The following is a 26,765-nucleotide window of genomic DNA, read 5'->3' on the forward strand; positions in this document are numbered from 1 at the left end:
GTCGATTATTTCGTTACCTAGCTTGCGATAAAATTATTAACATTCCCACATTAGCCTTTGTCGGCCGTATTGGCAATTGGTAGCAATTACCTGATGCAAACCTCATTGGGCTGTTGATGAGCTGGTAGACTTTTAAATAAGTACATTGCTTACGGATTTTTATGTAAGAGGTCGATACCAGACTTGGGGCAGCAGTAGACATGTTTTCCACATTTCCTTTCGCGTACTATTTTAATTTAATGCCACCTGATTTTGTCCTTATGCTAACCTTAAAAAACACGATCGGGCCTATCTAGACATAAACCATGGTGCAAACAAAAATACCAGCGATTCAGTTTGGATACACTGTTATTTATTTCTCGACAACATTTAAACCCAAGTTCGGAACCAAATCACCACCTTTACCACATTAGTAACTTACTCATCTATGGTGAGTTCTAGGAGGCCACCAGGTGTCGCACCAAGCCGCACCGGCTTTTTAAATTATTAATTGCAAATAATTCCATTTTAAGCTTAAATAAGCCACCTCCCCCTCTCCCAGTACAAATTTCTCTCCTTCAACTACTCTCTTTTTGAGTCTATATTTTCAATGTTATGGCCCTGCCTACCATTTCTCAATATACGGCACCCCATGAGAAAACTTAAAAATTAAATGAGTAACCGAATAAAGTCCCTGCCTTCTGGCCGCAGTTTAATAAAATATACACGGAGCCCCCCTCAAACAGGAACTGAAAGGATTATTTTGTGGCTGGAGAGGCAAAAAGAGAGACCGCAAATGCAAATGTTTTAAGTTGGCACAACAAAACCGCACACAGACGTCAGTTTTTCCATGCAGTTGTGAAGTCATTTGCATTGCTTGTTTTCCTGTGCGTTCTGTTCGTGTTTTTGTGGCCTCTGCGGTTGGGCCAAAGACAGGGCACAACAGATAAATAAAAGACGCAGGGTCAAACTTTATTTTAATGATGTTGGCATGTGCAGGGCAAACTTACGCCCAACGGTCGCTTGGGGCGACACCTAGGCGGCTGGCTGTGGCAGCTGAAATGGTGCTGATAATATTGTTATGCTGATTATATTGTTATCGAAATTCTATGTAAATGATAAGCAATTGAAAGGCTTAGGCTTAAGAGTGGTTTAAGTTGGTAATAATTTTGTTAGTTTGTTATTAATAATGGTGCGATACACCCCCCTTGCAAGCGCCACTGCCTTGCGGTATATTTCGCAACTAAAAACCTTTTTGGTATTTTTTCCAGCGGCCAACGGTATCTTTCGGGGCCCCGCCTGCAGCCACATCGCCGCCGAGCGGTCACACTAAGTCCGAAGCTCGACTCGATTCGCCCTGACGCGCGTAACGCTTTTCCCGCATCACTTTCCTCCACTTTGGCGCTGAACAAATCTGCACAGCGAAAAAGGATGCACCAAGCCGAACACTCGACCAAGTCCCACAACTGCACCTGATCCCGTGCTCCGAGCAACAACTATTCGTTTACCAATTCAAGTTTTCCCTCCATGTAAAAACAAATAAAAACAGTGCGCGCACTGAAAACGCGTTAAAACCAGCATGGGCCTAGCCCGAAATAAAACATTTTCGTTTCTTTTTACACCGTTTATTTAACGCAATCAATTAAATCGAAGCGATTAGCAGGATTTGCTCAAAGTGAATCGCGTTTTAAGCCACTACAATAAATGCTAATGTGAAAATTGTGCAATAATTTAGAGAAATTTCTATAAGAAATTCGTAAGTGAGTTAAGCGAAGATAATAATTATTGGAATTGCAAAGGAAGCAAATGTTATGCAACTTAAAGTTACCAGTTAAAACACAAAAAATAACCAACCGAAAGGCAGTACATACTGAAGGAATGTGTGTATATAGGGGAGTTTGAGACCTCGAAACGAGGACTTCTGCCAGGACTGCGGCTTACTACACCAAGTTTTCGTCGACTTTAAGGAAAACCCACCAGAAATAAAGGAGATTTTAATCTGAAACAGAATCACAAAGCGCGGACTTCTGAACGCCCACCTGAGCCCCGCCCCCGCCGGAAAGCACCTGTCCCCGGAATCCGGGCCTCTTCGCCCACGCACGCAAGCGCAGGCTCCCGGGAAGCAGCACTACAGCACCCGTGGCAGCAGCACCACCCGGAAAAGCCAGGGAGAGCCGGGAAATTAAGAAGTTGGTGAAATTCTATTTGCTTTGATTCCGCCTATTGTTTCAATCGCTCAGCCGAAAATGTGGAGGAAAGCGAGCAGGTTGGTCAGGGAAACCACCTCGTGGAAAACGCGTCGTCAGGGACAAGCTGAAGCCCCAGCAGCAGCGGCGGCGGCGACCAGGACCAGGACGAGGCCGCCGACTGCACGAGGATTAACCATCGCCACATGGTCGCAGTTGGCGGTGGTGGCCGCTGTTGCAGCGCTCCTGCAGTGCCGCGTCTGTCAAGGTGAGTGAGTGCCCCGTCCGTGTGTCCTGTGGGCGTCCTTCGGTGTGCGTGTGTATGCGTGTGCGGGTGCCACCAGACAGCAGCGGTCAAAATACTAGGGACTGAAGCTTAAAGCCTTAAAGAAACAGGGATTGGACATATAATACCTATGCATGCGATTTTCTAATTCTATTAATATTTTAAGACAACAAACTCATAAGAAAAGGTACTTGTTTTCGTACCTATCACTATGAGATACATTTTTATTAGGTATCTACTTTAAATTATTCAAAATGAGACGTACATTTTTTCATGAATATCAAGTAGCTTCAAAACTCATTTTTTCATAAAGAGCTATTTGTGTATTGAGTATTGTCCAATTTATACATACATTTTGGTATCTTCTTTAAATCTATCTACTTTATCTACTTTATTTTATCTACTTTAAATTATTCATAATAAGACGTGTACATTTATTCATGAATATCAAGTAGCTTCAAAGCTTTATACTCCGTAGATCAGAAAGACCTATTTTTGTGTAAGGAAGTGTGTATTGGGTATTGTGCAATTTATTGACGAGGCTGCGTGCAACATACTTTCGCTTTTTCTGCTGCCTTCGGTTAAGAATGCCGAGATAAATGCTGACTTGTGGTTTGTCTGCCAGTCAATCCGATGTCTCAATAAATGCCAACGCCAAGTCACAAGTAGGACGAATTTGGCCTTAGGCAACTGGGCTGGGAGTGAGTACCTAACGAAACCTCAATTAATTCAAGAGCCCTTTTTTCACGGCTCCTCAAAGGCCTCGAAAGTTGCCCCATCTCAATTGAGGCTGGGCGAATGTATCGCACATGATTAGAGCCTGCGGCTATGATGTACATTTAATGACTTTCGAAGCAAAAATAATATCTAAATTGATGCGTCATTTTCATACCTCATGAGTTGTTAAGGGCCATTAAAAACCCTAACGTATAGCTGAAAAACAAATGCCTGTACAAGCTATTAGCACCCATCACGAGACCAGCAATTAAATTTGAAGAAAAATGTTTGAATGATTTATTATACGGGGTACTTAGCAGGAGGTTTCAATAGTAAGCCTCTGCTCAAGGCCATGACTTTAGTTATTTATTTGCTATTATCTTCGTTGCTATATGATCAAAGAGATAAATGTGACACACGTTTTTCAGAGCACAAAGACTACCATTACAGCAATTGTCGCCGTTCAAGATAATTAATTTCTGGAATATATGTACATTTCACGCCTTCACGATCTAGGCCAACAATCGTCACACTCAAGATCATAAAGGCCCCTTGCAAATTCCACATAAACATAAAGTCATAGGCATACTTTTCCAGCTCTTCACACCAACTTTGTTGTCTTCCCCCCCAATTTATAGTCGTGTGAATACATTAGGTAAATGAGGGACTTTAAATCAAGGCATGCCCTTTGTTTTGCATATTATTTTACACACTTTGGCTATGACTACTTAATTGCCATAGTTAGATGGTCGAGCTTTGCCGGGCGGTGACGCAATGTCAGTGGGGTTCAATGAACCTGTCACGCAAAAAAAAAAATATGGAAACTCGGCTACTAGTTACTACCTTTTTGAGTGTGGGAATGGAGTTCGGTGGGAGGTGCTACCAAGACTTAAGCCATTGTGAGCTGGAACTACCAATTACCCCGAAACCGTTTAAATTTCTGCTCTTTGGCCTTATCTCGCTGACTAATGGGCAACTTTCCTTTCGATTCATTTGGCGCGCTTGACACCCGCTTATAAATTCGGCCAACTGTCGCCGGCCCAGGAAATTCTAATTTATGGCCAAAAATTACTCTTCGCATTATGCAAAACATCGCGATAAGGCATTAGAGGGGCCAATGAACCGCAAGCGAACTAAATCATTCATATCGCTGGGACCGAGAGGAACTGCCAAAAATCGAGCATGGCCTGGTGTAATGTGGCTGTGGATGGAAACCGGTTGACGGACCCGAGGAGCCTCATAGCTCTGTACTTGGCCTGCACGGTGCCCAGATACAGCCGCCGACTTGGCCGCAAAAGTAACACACAAACAGAAGTGAGTCGGCGGCAATCTTGTCGCCCCAGTCTCACACTTGCGGCCCTCTTGCGCAACCGAGTTCCAGCTCACAAAAACCGAGAGGGAAAAATCGAAAATAAAAATGAAAAATGAAAATGATGCAGCAATGGAACGCTCGACTTGCCGTCAATGTAAATTAACTCGGCCGGCTGAAAAACGAAAGTGTGTCGCCGTCGAATGGCAGTTAAAAAGCGCGTGTCTTGACTTACGCATGCGATTCCAGTTACCACTAACTAAACTAAAAAAAAAACGAGTTTTTCCACAGAAATTGGATGCGTGATAAATTCAGAGGACTGTTTAAGTGCAGGAAGCTGGGTTAGTGGGTTAACGTTGCACAAAGGAGCGGGCTTTTAAAAGCCTAAGGCACGTATTTATTTAACAAAATAATCAGTTAAGCAAACAGGGTTAAATTTGTTGGGTAAATCATACATCATTTCAGGTCAAGAGGTTTTTTAAAAGAGTATTTATTTTAATTATGTTCCAATGAACTGTCATTATGTTAACCTACAAAGAACTCAAAGTGTTAAACATATACCAGAGCTCCCAAAAAGTATCCCCATTTTTCTTGGTGTCAAAAAAAGGTAATTTTTTCCTGTTTTGATCTGAGCTTGGGCATATTATGGAAGATCTTTTATTTGGTATTTAAGTATACAAGTATCTACGATTTAATTTGCTGTTTAGAAACTAAATTAATTGTATTTTAGTTAGTCAAAAAAGCTTTGTATGTAGTATCTACATTTTATTGATCATTAAAAGAGGGGAGCTTATGAGTAAGCATCCGGTTGATAATGATGCCAAGCTCTGGGAAGCAAAAAAGTACTATTATTTTTATAGTCATTGCGTTTAACACTTTTCATTCTACTAGAAAAACGATCATTTACTTAGAGTGTCATGGGACTTGAGCACATAGAATAAGTGTACAAAGCACCATCATTAAATTCCATTTAACGACGGCTTTGGTTTTCACTTTGTTTTTGAGCCAGTTCCGGCTCCAAATGGTTATACCTTCTTGGTACCAAAGGTTTCCAAAATTGGCGGTTGGATATAGAAGATATCTGTCATATCTGAGGCCCTAACTCGGTTTTCTATGCCACTCTGCCTGCGAGGTGAATAGCCAACCTCCCACGCTGCCAGTTTTCTATGCGAATCGGCCCCGTTTTCGATGGGGATCTTCGTAATCCCCCATATGGGGCATGCGGTGGCCAATTAAACGTCGTTGGCCTGCACTTTTGCCTTGCCATTTTGGTAACTTTCCGCTGGCTTATTGAAGTTGGCGGTTGGAGCGGCGGTGGTGCGGTTCATTGAGTCCAATTGTCCGCTGTGGGCGGTGGCGGTGGGTGGTGGGTGGAGGCGGTGCAGTGGGCCAACCACGAACAGCGACAGACCACAGCCATAACAGCGAAAATATCAAACTGATTTGGTTGTGCAATGCTGCGCTTACATCACCCCACTTCCTTTCCCTTTCCCTTTCCGCTTTCGAATGTCATTGCGTATTGAACATGATGAGTGGAGTGGGGAATTAGGATTGAACTACAGCAGGGAGTGGGATTAATGCACAGGGAAAATAATATACCTTAACATAAAAGCTCGTTTTAAAACTTTACAATAAAATAACTATCTTTTAAAAAATTTGTTATATTATTTTCAAAAACCTTCTACTACTACTTTCGGGTTTATTTTTTAAATGGACAAATCACGATTTTGAGAAATAACTTATCTTGACATATCAGTTTTATAATTTAAAAAGAATCTATAGTTAATATGAGGTTTCATTCTTAGAGAAACACAGTGATTTTTGAAATTTTTATATGTAGTTTTTGAAGTTCCAAAACAATTTGCAGTGAGTAGGATATAGTATATTACATTCTGACAAATTAGCTTAATAATCAATACATTTTTTTCAAGTAAGCAATATAAATTTTAAAAATAATATTTTTTTCTAGTAAAAATCACAAAATTAAAATCAAACACTTTACAAATAAATTGCAAAACTCAGAAAATCTTGGTCTGTTCACCAGTCACAGCGAAATACCGTCTTGCTTTGAATTGGCTGACCAATTTGTGTTTACTAAACTTCGTTCTGTGCGATAGAGATTTGTGCGGAACTGGAAAAGTGCAGTTTTTGACAAGCTTATCGCTTGTTTGCAGTCCACAAACTTCTTTTTTGGGGTCCCGCTGCCATGGCAATGTAATCTAATTCACACCAGCTACTCTCACACCCTCGCACCCCCCATAACACCCGACGTGTATATGATATAGTATACCATCCCGCAGCCGCGGGGGTGCTCGAGTCTCACGTGAGTGGAGCCGCTCTAATGCCGGGCAGATTGTCGAGCAATTTGCAGCGATTAAATTAGCTCAAGCGTGCCGCCGAAGAAGCGATTCCTCCTGTTGCTGCACTGCCTCCTCCTGTTGTTATTGCCGGCAAAGCACTGCGGACTGAGGTATTAAGTGGGCACAAGTGGGGGAGCGGCCTCTGTGGTTCCCCATATGAAACCACCACCGGGACGAAACAGATGGATGGATAGAGCGAGAGGGGGCGAGGTCCTTGTGGGTGTGGGTGGGCTGCCACGCCCACCTTCGCAGCCGCCGCCCCAAAACACCCACTGTGAGCCGCATAATTCTCTGTGATGTTGCCGCGCAAAATGTTCTAATCTCCGCGCTGGATTTACACATTGCTTGCCAGGCAGCGCCACAATCACAATCCTGCAAATCCTCCAGCTCCGCAGCCACATTGAAACTTTGTGTACATATTTGAGTTTCATTTCGTTTGTGGCTAGGTTTCGGCTAACATGAAGTCATAAAATTGAAATAAATACAAATGCGAGTTGCGCTGATTTCCAGCTGAGCGGCCACGCCTCCTTCTAAGACGGGGGCGGTGGCTGTCGCAGCGGGTGGCACCCGAATCCCCCGGGAGTGGTGGCCTCAGCCGGGAGCAGATAGCGCGCCACGGGACGCCGGGATTAAAGTCTTTAAACAAATTACTGGGGAGGATGACCGGACCCATGCCAATATCAAGGGCTTCAGGTGGAAGAATCTATATACACACCGCTGGCTGTATACCTTCCTGCGGAACACCTTCTAGAACCCTTCCGGAAGCGGTGTGGAAGGCATACTCAACCGTGATTACGAGGCGGTTCCTCTGAAGAGAGACCGACATAAGCCATGAATTGTGATAGTTATAATAGCAGTTTAAGAATTATTCTATACCTTCTAACTTACTAAACGCTACTTAAGTCCTTTGACTTGTCTTAGAATAGAAAGAGTGAAGAGAGAGCTAAAGGAGCAGCCTGGGCTAACATTTGTGTTCACATATCTGTATCATTTACTTATTAAACATTAACTTTAAAGATACATTTTTTAATGCGAAAATTTGTTAAGAATTTGTATTTTAAACTAGTCCCATTCTGGCATAGAAGAATGCCTTTTTTAAAAGAAAAAGGTTGAATTTGATTATTACTTTGGTGCTGTGTGGCACAGGTAAGGCATCCCTTCCCAAATATTTCAGTCTGATTCCAAAAAACTGTTAAGTTCCCTTTTTATCTGGGTCAAGCATAATAAATTTCAGTTGGTAATACCAAGAACTGGAGAGATATATGTATACATGTTAAAAATAAGCCAGCTACCTGGGTGTTTATAATCCCTGGTTATGAGCATAGCCTACTAAAGACCAAAAAAAGGTTCCCCGTCTCGATGCCACTTATAATTCCGAACTGGTTCTAGCTTCTCCGGCATGGAAACCCTGCTGCAGAGCGGAGGAAGGCATACTTACCTGGCGTAGAGGTCAACCGTGATCACGAAGGCGGTTCCTCCGGAGCGAGGCTTGGCCATTGCACCTCGGCTGAGCTGACCTCTGCGATTATTCCTAATGTGAATAACTCGTGCGTGTAATTTTTGGTAGCCGGGAATGGCGTTCGCGCCGTCCCGACATGGTTAATAAATATTAGATAGATATACTACAGTAGTGATAAGTTGCTAATTGAATTGTTGGATATCTATCATGGCCTAGAAGCGGAGGTAATTTAAACAAATGTTGTCCGACTTCCAAGGCCCTTTTGGCTTCTCCTCCATCATCGATCATTGGCAGAGGAGGTGTGTGCGTGTGGGTTCTCCTTGGAATGGGTTTCGGCACTCCCATCCATTAACAGCCTTCGTTCGGTTTGAGCTCCTTGGCCGCCACCGTCCAGCCTCCTTTTCGCGCTTCTTATTTATTTATCATCATTTATTAAACGCTCTCGCTGCCCTGCCAAGTTTCCGCTGCCAAGAAAGGAGTCGCTCCGTCCGAGTTCCGAGCTCGGCAAAAAATTGTCGCTGTCAGATTACGTTGCAATATTGCTTCCAGTTGCCATATCCTGCCGACTTTCCGCCCAGATTCACGCGGCGAAGGACGATGGAAACGGGAAGCCGAGGGTCGGGCGTCGTCCCCCCACTCCCTGGGCTTTGACACAAGCAACAATTTACTCGGTTTCAGGTTAAAGTCATATCGTTAGCATTAACGCTTTTTGATTTTTATTGAGTCAGCTAAATTTTATTCGATTTGCCATCCACATACCCGAACTCGGGGGATGCACACCCTGGCAAAGACAAATACAGATGTACCAGCAGCATCCCCTGTCGGCGGAGCAGGGCACAACATTCCAGGGGCGGAATATTTCCGAGCTTTAATGAGGTTGGCCCGCCAACCAATGAGTCCTTCGGCGGCGGCAGGACGACCTGCCTGCCGTCCTTCCCTCTCCCTCTCCCTCTCCCTCGCCCCCGGAGAAGACTCCATTTCGGAAGTAAATGAAAATTTGATTTGGAATTTCGTGTGTCCTGGTCGTGCGTGCGTGGTGCAGGATCTCAGACCCAAAATGAACCCCCGAACGGGGACGAGTATGAGGATGGGGCTGATGAGGTCGCTCCTGATGCTGATGACGACGTCAAAGTCGAAGATGGGCATGTGATAAAATAAATTACGGGCAGATTAGTGTGAATTTAATTATCGTTTGTTCCTTTGATGTCGCGCTGGGTAAATAAGGGAATGAATATGATGATTATTCAGCCGGCAGTTCTAATAACATTATTTCCGTATCCGGTTCACCTGAATTTGTCAGCTAGTGGTTGGAAGAGCCTACTTTTCCCCTAGAGCTCAAAGCGAGCCTGTGATTCCCAAACAGTTCTGGCACTTTGCCCAGGGAACCCTTGGGTGAGAGCTGGCGAAGGCATACTTACCTGGCGTAGAGGTCAACTGTGATCACCAAGGCAGTTCCTCCGGAGCGAGGCTTGACCATTGCACCCCGGCCGAGCTGAACTCTGCGATTATTCCTAATGTGAATAGCTCGTGCGTGTTATTTTTGGTAGCCGGGAATGGCGTTCGCGCCGTCCCGACATTATCAATACATGTGGATATCTTTTGATCTTAAAGAGAACCCTATCTTATGTGAAACAATATAATCCCCTTTGCTGATTTTGTTGTTCCATCAGCAGCAACTGCTTAGTGCAAATATTTGGCCTGAACTGAAAGTCAATCATTTGGCCATCCTCTCGGTCGCTCGGGCACTCGCTACCTCCAAAATCAGATACAGAATGCACTGGTTGCCTGTGGTTACGCTCTCAGTGGTGACCCACCCACCAAAGGCACTTGTCGAGCGGCTTGGAGATGGGATTAGGCATGCAGCCGCGGGGGTGGGATTGGCGGACACAACCCTTTCCGATTTCACGGTTATATGCAGATTCGGGTTTTGGGCAGGGGCGCTGAGAGCCAGAGGGGGATGTCCTGCTAAGTATCCCTGGCAACCCGTTAATTTATAGGGCTTATGTGTCTGCGATCCTTTCCGGCCGGGCATTAGTGGATTAAAGGCGTTTATTGTCTCCGGCATCCCTTGGCTTGGTCTGTGCGTCATGAATTCAATTGACAAAGTGACTGGAAGTACGGGAGAAAAAAGAACGCTATGTGGGTCGATGAGGCTGTGCCGTGCGTTGCCAATCAATTTTATCGGCTAGAACCTGGCAACAAGTCAAAAATAAAGCCATCTGCTTGGCAACCTCTACGTTTCGCCTCGTTTCGTTTCCTTTTTTATCGCCTGCGAGAAATCTTATCGGCTCTGCAGTGACGAAGAAATCAGGAGACGGACGCCCCAGACACAACCACTCAGCCAGCCAGAAAGATAGACATGGGCATTGAGTATTATTTGTTCCCTCCTTCCCCGCGAGGAACCCGAAACCCCCAGCCCCTGTGCCAAACATTATTAACAACAACCAACGGCGGTCGTGTGCCGGCCAGCCTCAGGCGGTGGCCATCTCTGGGCTGTGGGCTCTTGCCGGGATGGGGGATGTCAACGTGCTCGTCATCACTTTGTATAAATATCCTCGAGCACGTATAGTCGATGGGGCCACGTGCTTGCAAGGGGTCCAGGACTTCAGAGATTAATGCACGCATTAGTTGATTTAATTCATATTACGCTTTTGTTGCCGCCGTCGTCCTGGCTACCATGTATACCATGGACCATCCTCATCATCTCCGCCAGCAATTGAGACATTCTGGGGGAATCCCCTGGCCCCCTGGCAACGATTGTGGGGGTGGAGAGCAGCAGCAGCTTACGGCACTGGGATTTAATATCGCATCGACAAGCCAGAAACAAACTGAAATTGCAACCACCTCTGACACCTATCCTAGCGGGAGGCTGTCTGTTTCTGTGCTTTTTAAACATTTTGGCATACATTTGCATTGTTTAGCCGGCTGGCAAGTCGGGCTTAGCATTGAATTTCAATATATTTCATGGTTTTCAATCAATTTCATGGCGCAATCCCAGAGGGAAAGGCATGCCAGGCAACAACTCCCCCGGGGACTTGTCAAGAGTTTGGCAAACAGAGCCCCAGTTCGTCATAGTCATCATCGTAATCATCATCCTCCACTGGCAGAGGCACATCCATCCGCATCCTTTTCCACATCCCCAGTTGGCTGGTTGGAGGCGCCGCATTGGGCGGCAACTTTTTGTATGGCAAAGTTCTTTCGTCTGAGAATTAATTTGCAAGGCAGGCTTCGCTCTTTGTCCGTGTCCAGCGATTTTCTTGAGCCTCTGGATTATGAATCCCAGGCAGAGATTGCAGCAAAAGCAAAAGTAAAAGCAAAAGCACCTGAAAAGTGCACCGCATTGAAGGCTCCCTCCCTGTGTGTGTCTGTGAAAGAAGTGGAAAACTTAGTTTTTGGCCGCCCGTTTCAATTAAATCTGCTCTGGACTAACCATCTGCCGACCCGCTCCTTTCATCCACAGCCGCCGGACGAGCCCCACCGGAGCCCTACTACGGCCGCTACATCGGGGACTTTACCAACTTTGCCCACGGCATCAAGGTGAGTTTAGTCAAACCAAACTTAGATATACATGAAATACGCATTTTAACATTTTAATATATTTTATTCATAAATTTATTTATTAATTTAATATGTAGTTTTTTGTAGAAGGGGCATTTTAATCTCACATTCAGTAATAGATCATATTGTTTAATGAGTAATAATAAGTATCTTTACAACATTTTAAGGGTAGGTTTTTTTATAAGTTTGTCAGAAGGTTTTTTTTAACCCATATTTAAATGTAAGAAATGGGTGTACAAAAAAAAGAGTACTAAGTTCTGAAACAACATAATTAGGAAATGAATATATTATGAAAACAAAAATGTATTTCTGATTTACTATACTTTTCTTAAAGCGAAATTATAGTCTACAAATATTTCGTATTTTGTGTGTATTGTGTTCTTGACCCTTATTAAAATATAAGAATGTTCTTAAACGATTTTTAATGCACTTACTCATCATAAGAAAAGTAAAAATGTGGTTTTAATCATAATTTTTACTTTTAAGAATATTTTTTCAATATAAATTGAGAGAGAGTTGCTTTTTCAAGAAGAAGAACCATTTAAGAACCTATAATCATTTGATAATTTACTGTTAGTTCAGGTAAAGCCAGTTCCCTTTAACTAAAACCCATTAAAATGTACTCCCCAGGGTCAAATCTACGCGGTGGACGAGTCGACGCTGTTCGTGAAGTCCTTTGCGTACGACGGCACAGGACCGGACGCCTTCTTCTGGGTGGGCAAGACGCAGCGGCCCAGTCCCGAGGGCTACATCATTCCCTATCCGGAGGAGTACACGGGCCTGTGAGTATCGCAGCTCCTTGAGCATGCATTTCCACACATTTTTGGGGCTGGCCATTGATGGTCAGGGTGGACCTTGTTCGCGTCTGAGATGGAAATGGAGATGGCGATGGTGATGGCGATGGTGATGGAGATGTCCTGGCTACTCGAGCGCAGCAGGCCATTTCCTCGGAACGTGAGCGAATGTTTTGGGTGGATGTGGATGTGTTGTATGTGGGGATCCCCGCATCCTTGCAGACTTTACGTTACGCACGGCTGACAATGAAACCACTTTCAAAAATTAAAAAACATTTTTCATCTCGCCTGCCATTTGTGCTCGTTGTCGTTCTCCTTTGCCTTCCCGGCGCCTTTGTGGCTATGCAAGTTGCCAAGTTGGTGGTGTCGCTTGGTTGCCTCCTAATGTGAAAAACTCATTTATTTCTTCACGTTAGATTTGCGGTCATATGTGGAGGGGGTGGGCGGACCACCGCACCGCCCACCGAAAAACAACAGCAAACAAAGAAGGCCGGAGGGCGGCGGATAAAGTGGGAGGGGGGGCGTTTTAAGAGATAGCGAAGTTCCAGCCTTTAGCTACTATTTACTTTGAGTCGCCACAAGGTTAAGCCGCTCAACTATTTACCTTGTCAGTCTCCCCGCGCTGCCACTTGAACGCACTAAGCGGGTATTAGCCAGGTCCCGCCCCTGTGATCCCTGAAATCCGCCCCACCACCCACTAGCCTCCCCCCTTTTGGCCTAATCCCCACGTTGCAGCCGAGGCACGCACACAATTTGACGTCATTTGAATGCTCACAAATCGGGCATTGCATATTTCATTATCGCAAACTAATCCCGCGCCTCATCCTAATTCCCTGATCCCTAAACCGAAGACAAGGTGAAGTGGCCTTCCACTTGGCACTGACATTATGGCAGGCATCACAAATGCGCCTTGGGGGAATGTCGTGTTTGGTTTTCATGGGTTAACTGCTGAATGGGGTGGACCTTTCTTTAAGTTCCCGAATGCCAAGGATCCTAAGCCTCATGCTTTTAAGAAAAAAAAAAAACATTTCAAGTGTAAAGTGGGCTTCTTTTCTTCTGTTTTAGGCAGCATTTTACTTATACTTATGTCCCCATCACTTTATGGGAATGACTGGAAAAAAGTATTCAGATTTTAGTCAAAAACACCTATATTTTTTAGGGTTATTCAAGCATAATTTACCCAAATTTTGACGTACAGCTAAAAGAGTAAGTGATTTGATCAGCTTGCCGCCTCTGCTATCAATCGCAATCACTTTATTGGAAATTTATTTTTTGACCCATTTTTGCTTTTTTTATAAGACATCACAAATTTTTGAAGAAAATGTTAAAAATCAAACATTGTTAGGTTTGCATGCCAATGGATTTTAAATTAAAATACAAACTCAACGAGGTATGTCACGCCGTATTCTGACCATTAATTGGAATATGCCAGCCAAAACACTGTTTTTTAGGGTGGAAAAAAGACTTAGATTTTTTCTCAAAAATGCTATAAATTTGATCGGTTTTTCAATCGTAGTTAAGGCAAAACAAGGCGTACAGCTAAAAGAGTGAGTGTTTTGATCAGCTGACAACCACTGCTATTAATTGCAATCAATTTCTGGAAAATTTATATTTTGACCAATTTTTGCATTTTTTATAAGGGGTGACATCACGAATTTTTCCAAAAAATGGTCAAAATACAAAATTTCTAGGTTTTAGTGCAAATTTATTGGAAATTAAACTACGAGAAAAACAAGGTATGACATTGCAAGTTCCGACCTTTGGTTGCATTTTGCCAGCTAAAAAACTGTTTTTTTAAGTCGAAAAAAAGATACAGATACAGTACAAAAGTCCTTATATACGTCAATTTTATTAAATCAATAAAAAAAATATATCAAACTTATGTAAAAGGTTCTTAAATTAAATGTTGTTAAAAACTTCAGTATTCTTATATGACAAAACCTTATAAAGTATTTTTTTGAGTGAACTAAAACACTTTACCCTCCCTAATGTTGGCTGGATTTCTGCATATCCAATCTTTGGCAAAATATTTCCGCAGGCCCAAAAATAACAGCGCGCATCGTGCGGGGCATAAGCGATTCCGCTTCCCGAGAAGCGGATACCACTCCCCACTGCGCAGTCTCCGGGCTCCACAGCCCCCGGAGAGCCCCACAATCCGGCGACCCCAAAAGCGCCCCTTAACCACTTCCAATGCCAAATCACGCGGCCAAAAAGAAAACCTGAGGATGTTTACGCACTGGATTTCCCCATTCGAAACTCTCAAATGCTCGGCGCGGTTTCGCGCTCGAGAAATCGTTTGATGATGATGTGTGGTGTTATGGTAAAGTACGTTCCGCGTTGGCTGGCGGACTGAAAACCATGGCAGAAGAACACCAACCAGGGCGAATCCATGGCCCAAAACCCGGGCATTCATATTGTAATCGACTTTAATGCGTTTCATTGTTGATGCCACGTGCCGGGCTTTATTAGTTCAATGTACAACGATGCCATCGCCTCCATTTCCATTTCCCCCGCCGCCGCCGCCGCTCGTCGTCGTCCTTGGTCCTCCGTCGTCCTTCCTGTCCTTCCTCCGACAAAGAGCAACACTGTGCCGCGAGTATGGGGTTCCTGCGAAGGAGGCGGAGGAGCTGGAAGCCCGGAACGCCGTAGCGATTGCACGCTTTTACGCTTTCAGACACATTACCCATACCACCGGGTGTCCCATGCACCTTCTGAGGGGTGGACTGGGTGGGATGGGCGGTGGTTGCTGGGTGCCTGAAGGTCGGCGGCGGGTGGGCGGACTGGTGTCAGCACGATGATGATTGCTGTATTATGTGGCACACCGCTGCTATCGCAATCGCATGCATTTGAGCCAACAAATTGCGCGCGTTTATTATGTCTAATGATTTTTATGGATGTATGTGCGCGGTGTGGCCTGACGTCGCCGAGCGATAATTGATAAATGCAACTGATTGGCATTGGCAGAGGCTCTGCCGCAGCTCGTCCCGCCACCGGGCTCATCCTCCGGGGGGAAAAGGCGGCGCGGCATGGCAAGTGACAGCCCTAAAACTGGCTTCTTGCTAAGCTCCTCGGGCAGGCCAATCAGCGTTAATTATCCCAACTGCTTCTGGCAGGCGAAGTTGAAGGGCTGCCAATCCTGCTGCATCAGTGTGGGGCTTGGCACTCAGAAAAAGTACTCAAAAGTATGTTCCTAAAAGTGTAGAACTGCTTTTAGTTGTCCTTAAAAAATAGAAAAGCCAGCTACGGATACAATTTTCCTGTCAAACTTGCACGAATATTTATTTTAAGGGGGCTTTAAAGTAATTCTAAGATTGGAAAGTATTAAATTAACAATTATATCTTAGGATGGTATACCATTATTGTTTAAAAAACAGAAAGATCAGAACATCAACATAATACTATTTCATTAACATAATAATATAACTTAAAAAAAAAAACCTTTTATAACAATTTTCTCTTCTAAAATCATAAAAATGTTATATTTTCTTAAGCTTTACTTTATTTCTATTACTTTTTTGATGCAATTTATAATATTTTTCCTTTGACCCATAAGGGTTTACATATTATGTAAAGAGACCATCGTTTTGTTTATTCTTTCAGTGCCCCTCAGTTTTTTGTGCTGCTCACTTCTTTTTGTGTTCACGCTCGCTTTACCTCCCCCCGCGGTGGGTTGATGGGCGGAGTGGGTGGCTTGGGGTGGAGAATGTGTCACAATGGATGCATCGAGCATAAGTAATTAAATTAGAATTTTTTGAGAAGCATAAAGGCGACGCCGCGCTGATTAACGCCCGTTGCCATGACAATGAGGATGACGCCGTTGCCTTGTCCTGTACACAACACCCACCACCCACAATCCAGCCCACCTCCTCCCCCCCTGCCGTGGCTGTTGCTCATTTGCATCTGCAGCAGAGAACCCCCTTTTCGCTCCACCTTGGCGCTTGCCTTTTCGCTTAACGCTGATTTATGCAGATTTCATTAAAATTTGCTGCATGCAAAGTAGCAAAATGAAGTTTTAGTTTCGTCCTTCGTTGTTTAACCCACCAGTGCCCATTCACCACTCCACCCACCGTCCCGGATCATCCTCCGTTGGGTTAATCAACGCTGACAGCGCAGCCGCAACACGAACAACTGTTTTGGCTGTCGACTGATTTCGCCCGCTGCCTTTAACTCGATTAAGCGGCGGAAAGTTGGCGGACTCATTCGGCACCCAACTTAACCCTCGGTTGCCCTTGTTCCCTGGCTCTCCCTCTTACAAAGCACGTTTCCAGCCTCAGCCCTCAGCCCTCAAGTAGTTGCGCCTGTTGCTGTCACTTCACCCTCGGTGCGCTCACAAGTAGGCAACGCTTTTCACACCTTGCTGGCTCGCTGTTCATGGGGATTGTTTGGGATACTTTCAAATACACTCACTTCAATCCATTTAAAGAGAATCGAAGTTGAAGTTTGAAAGAAGGCTTCGAGGGGCTAGGATATATGATAAAAACCCAACTCTAGTTTAGTAAGATGTTACAGAACTCCTTTTATTGCAAGTATGACTAAAAATAAATATTTGAAAATTATTTAAAAATATTAAACAGACTTGTATGATAAAATATATAACTTATAAGATTCCAAACTAGGGAACAGGAACTTTCTGAACTAATTTTCTCTTTTAAATTTCATAAATATCATAAAGATACAAGCAAAAAATATTAACATACATAGGTTGAAATCTAACGCTTTTACTTACAAAAAAATTACAAATAATATAATACATAATCTAAATATTCACACAAAAATATAAGTACAGTAGTTCACAATAAAATGGTTTAAGTAAATAAAATAGCTTTTTAGGGAACTTAACACTTTATAAAAGAAACTTTCTGGTTTATTTTCTAATTTGAATGCTTACAAATGCTTATAAAAAAATATAATATTAAAAATACTTCAGCTTAATTTCAGATTTCTCTTTCAAATACCTAAGCACACTCCTTACCTATAAAGGTTTTTAGTTTTTTGCTGAGCTAACAGAAAACTCCTTTATTATTATAGCATTTTATGCTGTAATATTCCCCTCCACTACTGCTAACTAGATTTCCAGCAGCTCGTTAGGGGACATCTTTCCGCACCCATCTCTCCGCGCGTACTAATTATTATTGTTGTTGGCGTGATTAATGCCCCCGACCACCGGGCTTTAATATAAATTTAATTGAGTAGTCGAGCCGGGGACCGGGACTCATCAGTCTAAGGGGCGGCCTGTCACCCGCAAAGCACAAAGCGGGGGCGTTGGCTTGGCGTCGGCGCTTCGTCACGGAAACATGAAATATTCATAATAATTTTAGAATATTTTCGGTGGTGGTTGCCCTGTGTGCAGGGGTTTCTGGAACCGCCGGAGATGGGGTTGCTGGATGGTTGGATGCTCGGGTGATTGGGTGGCTTTCTGCTGAGTTGGCGCGTTTTATTGTCTGCGAAATGCCCCCGATTGTCGTGCGTTTTGTTTATCGAGCGGGAATGCAAAGTGCCAGTCAGCAGCGAGCAACAAGTTGGCCAGCTTGGTCTTAGTCAATGGGAGAGCACTCATGAAAAGACGCCCGAATCGGACTTTGAATCTGAATTTGAATCAGAATCTATATTCTAACTAATTGGGTGAAAGTGCACAGGGGCTTAGGTACATATGCCCCTGTATGTGTGGTGCTGTTCAACCAGCCGAACGAGGGCAAATAAAATAAAATCGATGAGTGGAAAAGGGCCCAGCACAAAGGCAATACCATATACCCGAAACCGAAACTAAACCCAGCCTGAGTGCATCAATAAATGTCGAGCGGAGAGGTCCTGGCCGAGTGGGAGGACAAGCAAATCAAATAGAGCAACAAACATATTTGCCAGGCGGAAGCTGTAATGGAACTGGGAATCGAAGGCAAACAGAGTTCGAGGAAAACTGGAGACAAATTCCAGCAGATACATTTGATGCACTGTTGACACAGAGCCATTCAATTTGTTTTGGCTCATTAGAGGGCTGCAACTGTTGCTGCTTATGGCTCTGATTTTCTGGTTCTGAAGCAGCTTCTTGGACCTCTGTCAATGTGTCATTTCAAGGGTGCCAGGGCTAAGTGCTTAGCCGTGTCCAATGCGCATTGCGTGGCCTCCGCTCGACATTCATTAGACGTCGACCTTTCCGCCCGAGTGGCTGGCTAACCGCCCCACTGACTGATTGACTCGCCGCCTCTGACACTTGTCCCACTTTCGGGATATATCGATCCTGCACCGCCCTCAAGGAGCCCCAGTGTATCTCTCGCGCCACCCATCCCCGCCAAGGATATCGAATATATGACTCTGCCAGCAGCGACAACAGATACAGATTCATCTGGGCAAACACTCGCTGACTGTTCAGCCCCCTTGGGATTGGCATACTTAGACTTCAAGTCGATTATTAATATGCCCCGGGGCTTCGGCTTCGTTCGCAAGTGAAATGAGATGCAGTAACTGCAGTAATGGATGTGTAATCATCGCTAAGACCACATGGTTATGGAAGCCCAGGAAAGCCCGGCTACGGATTTATCCTAATTCCAATGCCATTCTGGAAAGAGATATTAAATTATACAGGGGATTATACAAATAACAATCTTTTTAGATTGCAAAACTATACCATATTCGATAAAAATAAATTGAACGGTGTTGTTTTTTTCACAAAAACTAATGAAGCTCTGAGAACGAAGCCTAAAAAAGTCGCTAATTGGCTGGGGCTTAAAGTCGCTGGAAAAACGTGGCCACATATGCAATGAACTATGGATATTGCCACCCAACAATGCAGCTCCCATCGGAGGAAGGAGCAAACGGGGGCACGAGGCGTGTGTAATGCCTCGGTTCGCTGCATTAGCCATAAATCTTCATCAGCACTCGCCTCATAAATAATGCGAGTATGCGAAAATGAGAAATGTTTTTGGTTTTGTCGTCGCTTGTTTGGTTTTTGCTTTAATTTTAATGACACGAAGTCGCGCTGCGTGCATTCAAACAACATATTTTATGTTCCGGCATCGGGGCCAGGGTCCGATCTGTTGCATTTTCCGCCTGGTTTTGCTTTAAGCCCTATGTTCGCACAGGCGGGTAATAAAGGTGGAACTCGGAGGCGTTACCTCTTTGGACGAGCTGCTGACATTTTGTGGGCCGGCCAGGAAATCCGTTGGATTTCGTTTAATTAAGTATCTAATAAGGTAATGCCTGATGATTATACTAAGGGGAGACTTAAAAGTTGGCATACAGTTACAAATTTTAAGCTAAAAAAATACTTTTAGTTTAACAAGCGGAGAGAAAACGGTTCGGAGTGTAGAGTACTTTAAATTAAGTTTTAAAAATGGTTAATTAATGTATTCAGCTACCTTCAGTATTTTATAAAGTCAATAAAAATGTTATTTTAAATCTTTGAATCGTAAATAAAGGTTTTTATTTAATCTTTCAAATGTGAATCTTTTGGATGTGATACTTTTATTTAAATGCTTACAGCTGAAAGGTATTTTACGGTGTAGCGTATCTTTTCAATCTTTGTTAATAAGTGTTTTAAAAAGTTCTTTATCTTGACCGTTTTCAAAAGTATAGTTGAGATTACATATAATTTTAAAGATTGGTGATATCTTGTTTTGTTCTGCCTTTGGCTCGAGAACCAAACACCATCTCCACTCCACAGTCCCATAGTTCAGTATGCTCTGGGCCCCATTTAACTCTGTATCTCAACATCCTTCTCTTTTGGAACCACCCGCAGGGATCCCCCCATCCTGCAGGCGCACAACCGAACGGACATCATACTGCGCTTACCCATGGGCAAAAGGATTAAGGACATTCGATGGCTGTCAGTGTGGTGCAGACGCTTCACGGTGAGTCCGAGTCCTGGCTCTTCCTCCACTTCCTTTCCATCCATCCCAATCCCAGGCCATAGTATAATAACCATTTTTTCCCTGCGGCTGGCACGCGCCATCCTCCCAGATTTATTATGTGTGTGTACTTAGCCTTTTTTGTAATTACATTTTTGTAATTCAACTGCAGCTGCACAAGGATCTCAAGCCTTTCAAGCCATCGATTATGGTCTTAATAGCTTTTCGAAAGATAAAAAGGAAGGCGCTCGTTTGCCTAAGAGTAAATTAAGGATGTGCCGAGTAAAAGGCAAATAATCCCTTTGTGCAGTGTGCAGTCCGTAATGTGGGTCAGCCGACTGGAACTTTGTTTTCATTAGAGTTTTAGATTTTAATTACAGTGCTGGATATGCAAATGCCATCGTCCAGCGGCCACCGTCCACCGTCCACCGACAATTATGTTTTCCTTGGTCGGGCGAAAATTACTTTTGTTTAAGTTTTCCCCCTTTTTCTGCAGGCAGCGGAGTACAAGTGCATTTCCAGATAAATTCCCCAAATTGGAATCGGGCTTGGCGACGGGGGCCAGGGCAGGGTCGAATAAAAGATGGCGGCCGTAGTAAAATAAATTACAGCAGACATTTTTGATTAACTCAAGTGGTTGCATATAAACACACACACACACACACACAGGGGCAGACCAGCCCCCACCGCACACAGATACTCACAGCGATGGGGCTCGTGTGTATCTGTGTGGCGTACAGGGTGCTGCTGCCTCCCGCGGCGGTGTGTGTGTGTGGGTGTACGCTGCCTTCCATTGACTGACAGCCAAAAAACTTCTTGGGGGCTGCCTGCCGCACACCCACACAGCGGCACCCGGATTGGGGTTAGTTTGTATCTGTGTGCGAGCGTTGTTTGTGGAGTTTTGAGCGCGCATGCCCGATTTTTTGCCCTGGGTGGGGGCCGGGCGCTCGGGTAGGGGTGGCCCCCACATGGAGGCATACATAAACACACATTATGTACAAATGTTTTGGGTATACAACAACAAAGCGCTTGTTTGCTTACTTAGAGCCGCGTCGAATGTAGACACGCAACGCGTAGAATGCACATGTAGAATCTGAGATACACCCTTCCAAGCTGTCTATAAATTAAGGATAGGCGAGGTATTAGTATGAGAATTTAATTTACTTAATAAGGGTAATAAAGGCTGTGAAGATTGTGTTATAAGTGGACAACACCATATAGATTTAGTAGCTAGAAAATATAATTATAGATGAATTTAAAGCATATTAAAGGCTAAGATTTTTAAATATTTAACTAGAACAGTGAGTGAAAATCCTTTTGCTTGAAAATACTTTATCTGTGCTTAAAGAGTACTCAATATTCGTTTGCTTTCTTGGGCAACAACTGCTCTTAAATTGCAACAATGTAAAGTGTGTTCACCCCAGCTGATATGTGATGTAGAAAGTTCATATATTATGTAGAGATTGGAAAAAAACACCGCAGCCACGCCTAAACTATCAGAGGAAAAACGCAAGCTGTGCCTGAAACCTTTAATCATATGCCCAAGTAGTCTCGCTCATTGACCTTAACCCACGTTTCAGGTTGATTTTGGAGAGGTGTTCATACCAAACAATCTGGATGTGCCCAAGCCACGGGTGCTGCCCGAGTTCAAGCGACTGGCCCACGGGCTGCGTTCCAGCAACATCAGTGTTCTGGATGCCAAGACCTTCTACATGTGAGATTAGCTTGGGCTTTAGCTTTTGAAATATATTACTTATGATTATTCTTCATTTCTTAGACCCAACCTGCACTACGATGGAGCTGGACCCGATGCCTACTTCTGGGTGGGCAATGGCAGCGAACCCAACATCATGGGCATCAAGGTAGGTTACCTGAGATAGAGGTTCTTTAATATCATATTAAATATTAATAATAAATGCATTTTTTACTCCGCCCCTAGGTGCCCAATGAGAGCGGTTCCCTGGAGCCCTTGCGCGGCTATCAAGGAGAGGACATCGAGATCCAGCTGCCTGGAAGCCTGACCGTCTACGACATCGACTGGCTGGCCGTGTGGTGTGTGGAGTACCGGCACAACTTCGGGCATGTCTACATCCCCAGGGATCTGGACGTGCCGCCAGCCTTGGGCCAGACCAAGATCACGGTAAGTGCGATGCCCCCCATCGGATATACTGCCCAGTTAGTTCCGGAACATTGCCCCCTTACATAAGCTAGCATTTGCTCATTTGCACACAACTCATAATGTATATCTCTTTGACTTATGCGCGCCGCATTAGCCTTCATGGTGGTATTCACCCGTGAGTACTAGACTTAGCCTCATGCATGCCCCAGCTGCAACGAAAAGAACACATCCCACTGATTGTGCCCCCTTGATCCCTTTCAGACCACCACGACTCCACGGCCAGTGTACAGCAATTGCCGCGAGATCCTGCCGAACAAGCTGCAGGTGAAGTGGGAGCTCCAGGGCGAGTATCTGCAGGTGGAACTCTTCGGACGCATCACCGAGGATCAGTACATGGCCTTCGGACTGTCCGGAGCGAATGGCCGACCGCAGATGTCCCAGTCCGATGTGGTGGTGGCCTTCTACGACACCACTGCCCGTGTGTTCCGGGCGGAGGACTACTTCATCTCGGATCTGTCCCAGTGCGATGGTCAGCGGGGCGCTTGTCCGGATGAAAGGATTGGAGGTCGCAACGATGTTATTGTGTGTAAGTAAAATATATGGGGGATTTTAGTTTTTAGAATTGGCTTTCTGAACCGCATTAATCGAATTTCCTTTAGTGAGCGGAGATAGAAAGAATGGCGTGACCAGCATTCGCTATAAGCGTCTCCTGCAGCCCAATGAAGCCATCTATGATGCTCCCATTCCCATCGATCGCGAGGTCTCGGTGATAGCCGCCATAGGACCACTGAATGCCCGGAAGGAGGCCAATGCCCACTCGCACACCGCCAGTGACCACAACCAGGACGACATTCGCATCAACTTCTCAGCGAGGGTAGGGTTTACTACCGGATAAATAGATATAGGTATTACAAGAATGGATATTCCAGAACGACCACGCCTGCAAGAGTTCACTGTACGATGTGAAGGACGAGAGCGGACCCAAGCCATGGCCCACGCGCAAAATCGAAGGCGTCAGGAAGTTCCGTGCCAGCATTGGACCCACGGGCGGCAAGCGGGGATACACCGCCATTACCAAGGTGCCCTCGTGGGGCATTGCCTGGTATGTGAACGATCTGCTGATCCCTGAGATTACCGTGGAGCGTGGCCAGACTTACGAGTTCATCGTCGAGGGCGGCAACGATCCGGGTCAGCCAGCCAGGTAAAAATATTAGATGATAATACGTAGATACATTTATAGCATTAACACTTATTTGTAATTTCTTATTAATGTTAATTAATTATCTAATCTGTTTTAATCTAGATTCCATCCGTTCTACATCACGGACTCTCCGGAGGGTGGACTGGGTCAGAAGCTGGGTCTAGAGGCGCGAAAGCAAAAGGCCTATGCTGGGGTGGAATACGATGAGGATGGCAATGCTGTTCCGACAGCAGGTAAGAATTTATAATATCCCTATAAGGTCTATATCAAACAGTATATTCCTCGTTGCAAAAGCCGGTCGTTATTGCGAATGGGAGCACCAGACCATTGACAGATCAGCGGAAATCGAAACATTCGAGGAGTACATGAAAACCCTTGTCTTTAAGTGCGACGATGGCGAGCCTGGTTACCTCAATTGGACAGTTCCCATGAATGCGCCAGATGAACTTTACTATCAGGTGAGTGGTGAAACATAAGTACATTTATAAGTAGCTAATCCCAACATCCTCTTCCAGTGCTTTACACATAATAATCTGGGCTGGAAAATAAACGTCGTGGACATGGGCGCCTCCAGGGCATCGATGCCCGGCAGTCTTCACCTTCTTTTATATGGAATTTCCATAGTTTTTAGCCTGGTAGCGACAAGCCTGCTTTCTGGAGGCCACGTACTTGCCTGATAGTGCCAATAAATCTAGATTTCTAGACAAAGTGTTCGACAGACGAGGTCCCGGGATCTGAGCGCATATCCAGACCTATACATATCCCCATTACCATCAACATATCCCGCCCAAGTTTACAGCATTTCCATCTTCTCGATACGAATTTATGATTTCACACTGACACCAAGCTGCCTGGGACCCGTCTGTCGGAGGTTTTGGGCCACTTGGCGACTTTCACAACCAGGCTAATATCATCTGAAAAACATATCTTGACAATAATTCGTAAGATGTAAAACTGTTGAAATTGTGTGTGCATGCGTGGGGGCGTAGAACGGGTGGTTGAGCCATATATATAGCCGGAACTTGATCGGTTGTTGGCAGTAGATTTTTGTGGCTAGGCAGCGAGAACTTTTTGTACATTTACGAGTATGGAATTCTACTTTTTTACATGTATACTTATTAAATTTACTTATACATCTACATCTCTAGTACAGTAAAATTGTAATTTTTCTAGCAACTACTACGAAACCTACACACAGGCATGTAGATACAGCATCATGTTTAATATGCGGTTCGATGAAAACGTAAGCCGACAATAATAACGCGACACTGCGACAATAAAGATAAATAATACATTAATTATGTAAATGGGCTGCAACTGAAGCCCAGAGACAATGTACAATAAGAATTATATGGACGTAGGAAGGGCAGGCAGAGTACGGAGGCAATTTGTATGACAATAATATCTACCGATTTGTGAGTTTTGAGAATGTTTCGCAGACAATACCATACTTTTACACACTTTGAATGTACTAAGGAACTAAAGACAAATAAGAGAACTATGTTATTTAATGCTACTGACTACTGTGGTGCTTCTTGTAACGATATTAGATGAAATGTAAATCACACGCCGCACACAATTAGAATGGCATGCGAGAATCCCCCTCTGGACGGGGTGAAGTTTTTGTTATCAGATGGTTTTCTTGTAACTTTTTTAACTATATTTGCATAATTGGTGTTTTTATATAAGCATGATATATATATATTCGTGCATGTTTACAATAAGCGATGTGTTTATAATGGTAAGCGAGGCCGAGCGACACACAACTAAGATGTACGACAATAAGAGGCGGACAAATAAATATGCTAGATACTTGAGAAATATTTGACAAGATATTGAATATGTAATATTATAAACTGATAAATATGCATGTATGGTAAATCTTTTTGATAGTTGTTTGCATTCATTTTGGACAATGGCCTGGTGCAAGCTAAAACCAATTCAGAACAATTAACTTTATAGCCAGGGCTAAGAGATCCACATTAAATGAGCTAATTTACATAAGAGAAATAACTTTTCCTAAAAGTATAAATGTATAAAAACTATTGGACACTAATGTTTGTTAAGTTTCTGTTGTTTTGAATCCTGCGTTTCCTTTTCCTCTATAAGTTTACGTATTAAGGGCCACTTTGCTGTAGTAATGTACATTTTCGAGAAGAGACGCAGAAAAGTGTAGGGATCCATAACATATAACTATGGTGAGTTTTGATATTGAAATTTGACAGGGTCTGGAGCAGGCTTATAGGTCAAATTGATTTTTGTATAGTTAATGCAGCTAAGCGCACAAGAGTCCAAAAAACAAAAGAAACCGAAATCGAAACAAATGAAAATGGTAACCAAACGAAACGATTTATAAATAAATTCACACCTTTATATTCAATTGAAGTACATACATATACATATTTACATTAAACAAAAGGCAAGAATATTACTTTCAAAGAATATCCCAACATAAAAATTTCCATGTCGATTATAACTTAACATCTCGTACTTAGATAGCAACATTTTTCTGCATTACCTAAACGAAGTACTTTCATTAAAAATAATAAAAACAAAACGAAAATCAAAAGCAACTTGCATTCAAATCTCCAATTTAATAAATAGATATGCATGAGTCGCAGGCTAAGAGGGCGAGAAGAGAAAACTAATCCACTTTTAAATGTTAATAGATCGCCACAGATCCCGCAGAAACAAAACCGATTGACAATAGCTTGCCATGAAATATGGGCCAGTACAAGTAAATGGTAGAGAATTGAAAGATTGATGTCAATAATAAGAAGCTTCTCAAGCAGAAAATAGGCGAAGGGCGTAAGAAAGATCAAAAACAAATATTCTACAAATAAATTTCCGAAATGAATTGGTTGTTTTGTGTTTCTATGTGGGGGATGACTATATTTTTACATAATTGCGTTGGGAATGGGATACAATACATCTTACCTATTTACGGATATAGCCT

The 26,765-nt window shown here is 43.7% G+C and overlaps 1 protein-coding gene and 2 non-coding genes across 3 annotated transcripts; all 3 read left to right on the forward strand.

Moving 5' to 3' along the window:
• Window positions 1–1,303: 1,303 nt before the first annotated feature.
• Window positions 1,304–26,666, forward strand: LOC108024388 (protein Skeletor, isoforms B/C). Its single transcript, XM_017094298.3, has 13 exons — window positions 1,304–2,433; window positions 11,757–11,833; window positions 12,485–12,636; window positions 20,381–20,492; window positions 22,070–22,203; window positions 22,267–22,351; window positions 22,429–22,629; window positions 22,870–23,194; window positions 23,268–23,482; window positions 23,538–23,809; window positions 23,912–24,042; window positions 24,104–24,267; window positions 24,325–26,666. The coding sequence occupies exons 1-13, from the start codon at window positions 2,226–2,228 to the stop codon at window positions 24,484–24,486; spliced, it is 2,238 nt and encodes a 745-aa protein (XP_016949787.1). The 5' UTR covers window positions 1,304–2,225; the 3' UTR covers window positions 24,487–26,666.
• On the forward strand, window positions 8,268–8,432 carry LOC122817834 (U1 spliceosomal RNA). Its single transcript, XR_006367405.1, has one exon. It is a non-coding gene; the product is annotated as a U1 spliceosomal RNA (small nuclear RNA).
• Window positions 9,707–9,871, forward strand: LOC122817813 (U1 spliceosomal RNA). The gene has a single exon (XR_006367384.1). It is a non-coding gene; the product is annotated as a U1 spliceosomal RNA (small nuclear RNA).
• Window positions 26,667–26,765: the final 99 nt, after the last annotated feature.

The sequence above is a fragment of the Drosophila biarmipes genome, chromosome 3R, assembly GCF_025231255.1.
Source record: "Drosophila biarmipes strain raj3 chromosome 3R, RU_DBia_V1.1, whole genome shotgun sequence".
NCBI lineage: Eukaryota > Metazoa > Arthropoda > Insecta > Diptera > Drosophilidae > Drosophila > Drosophila biarmipes.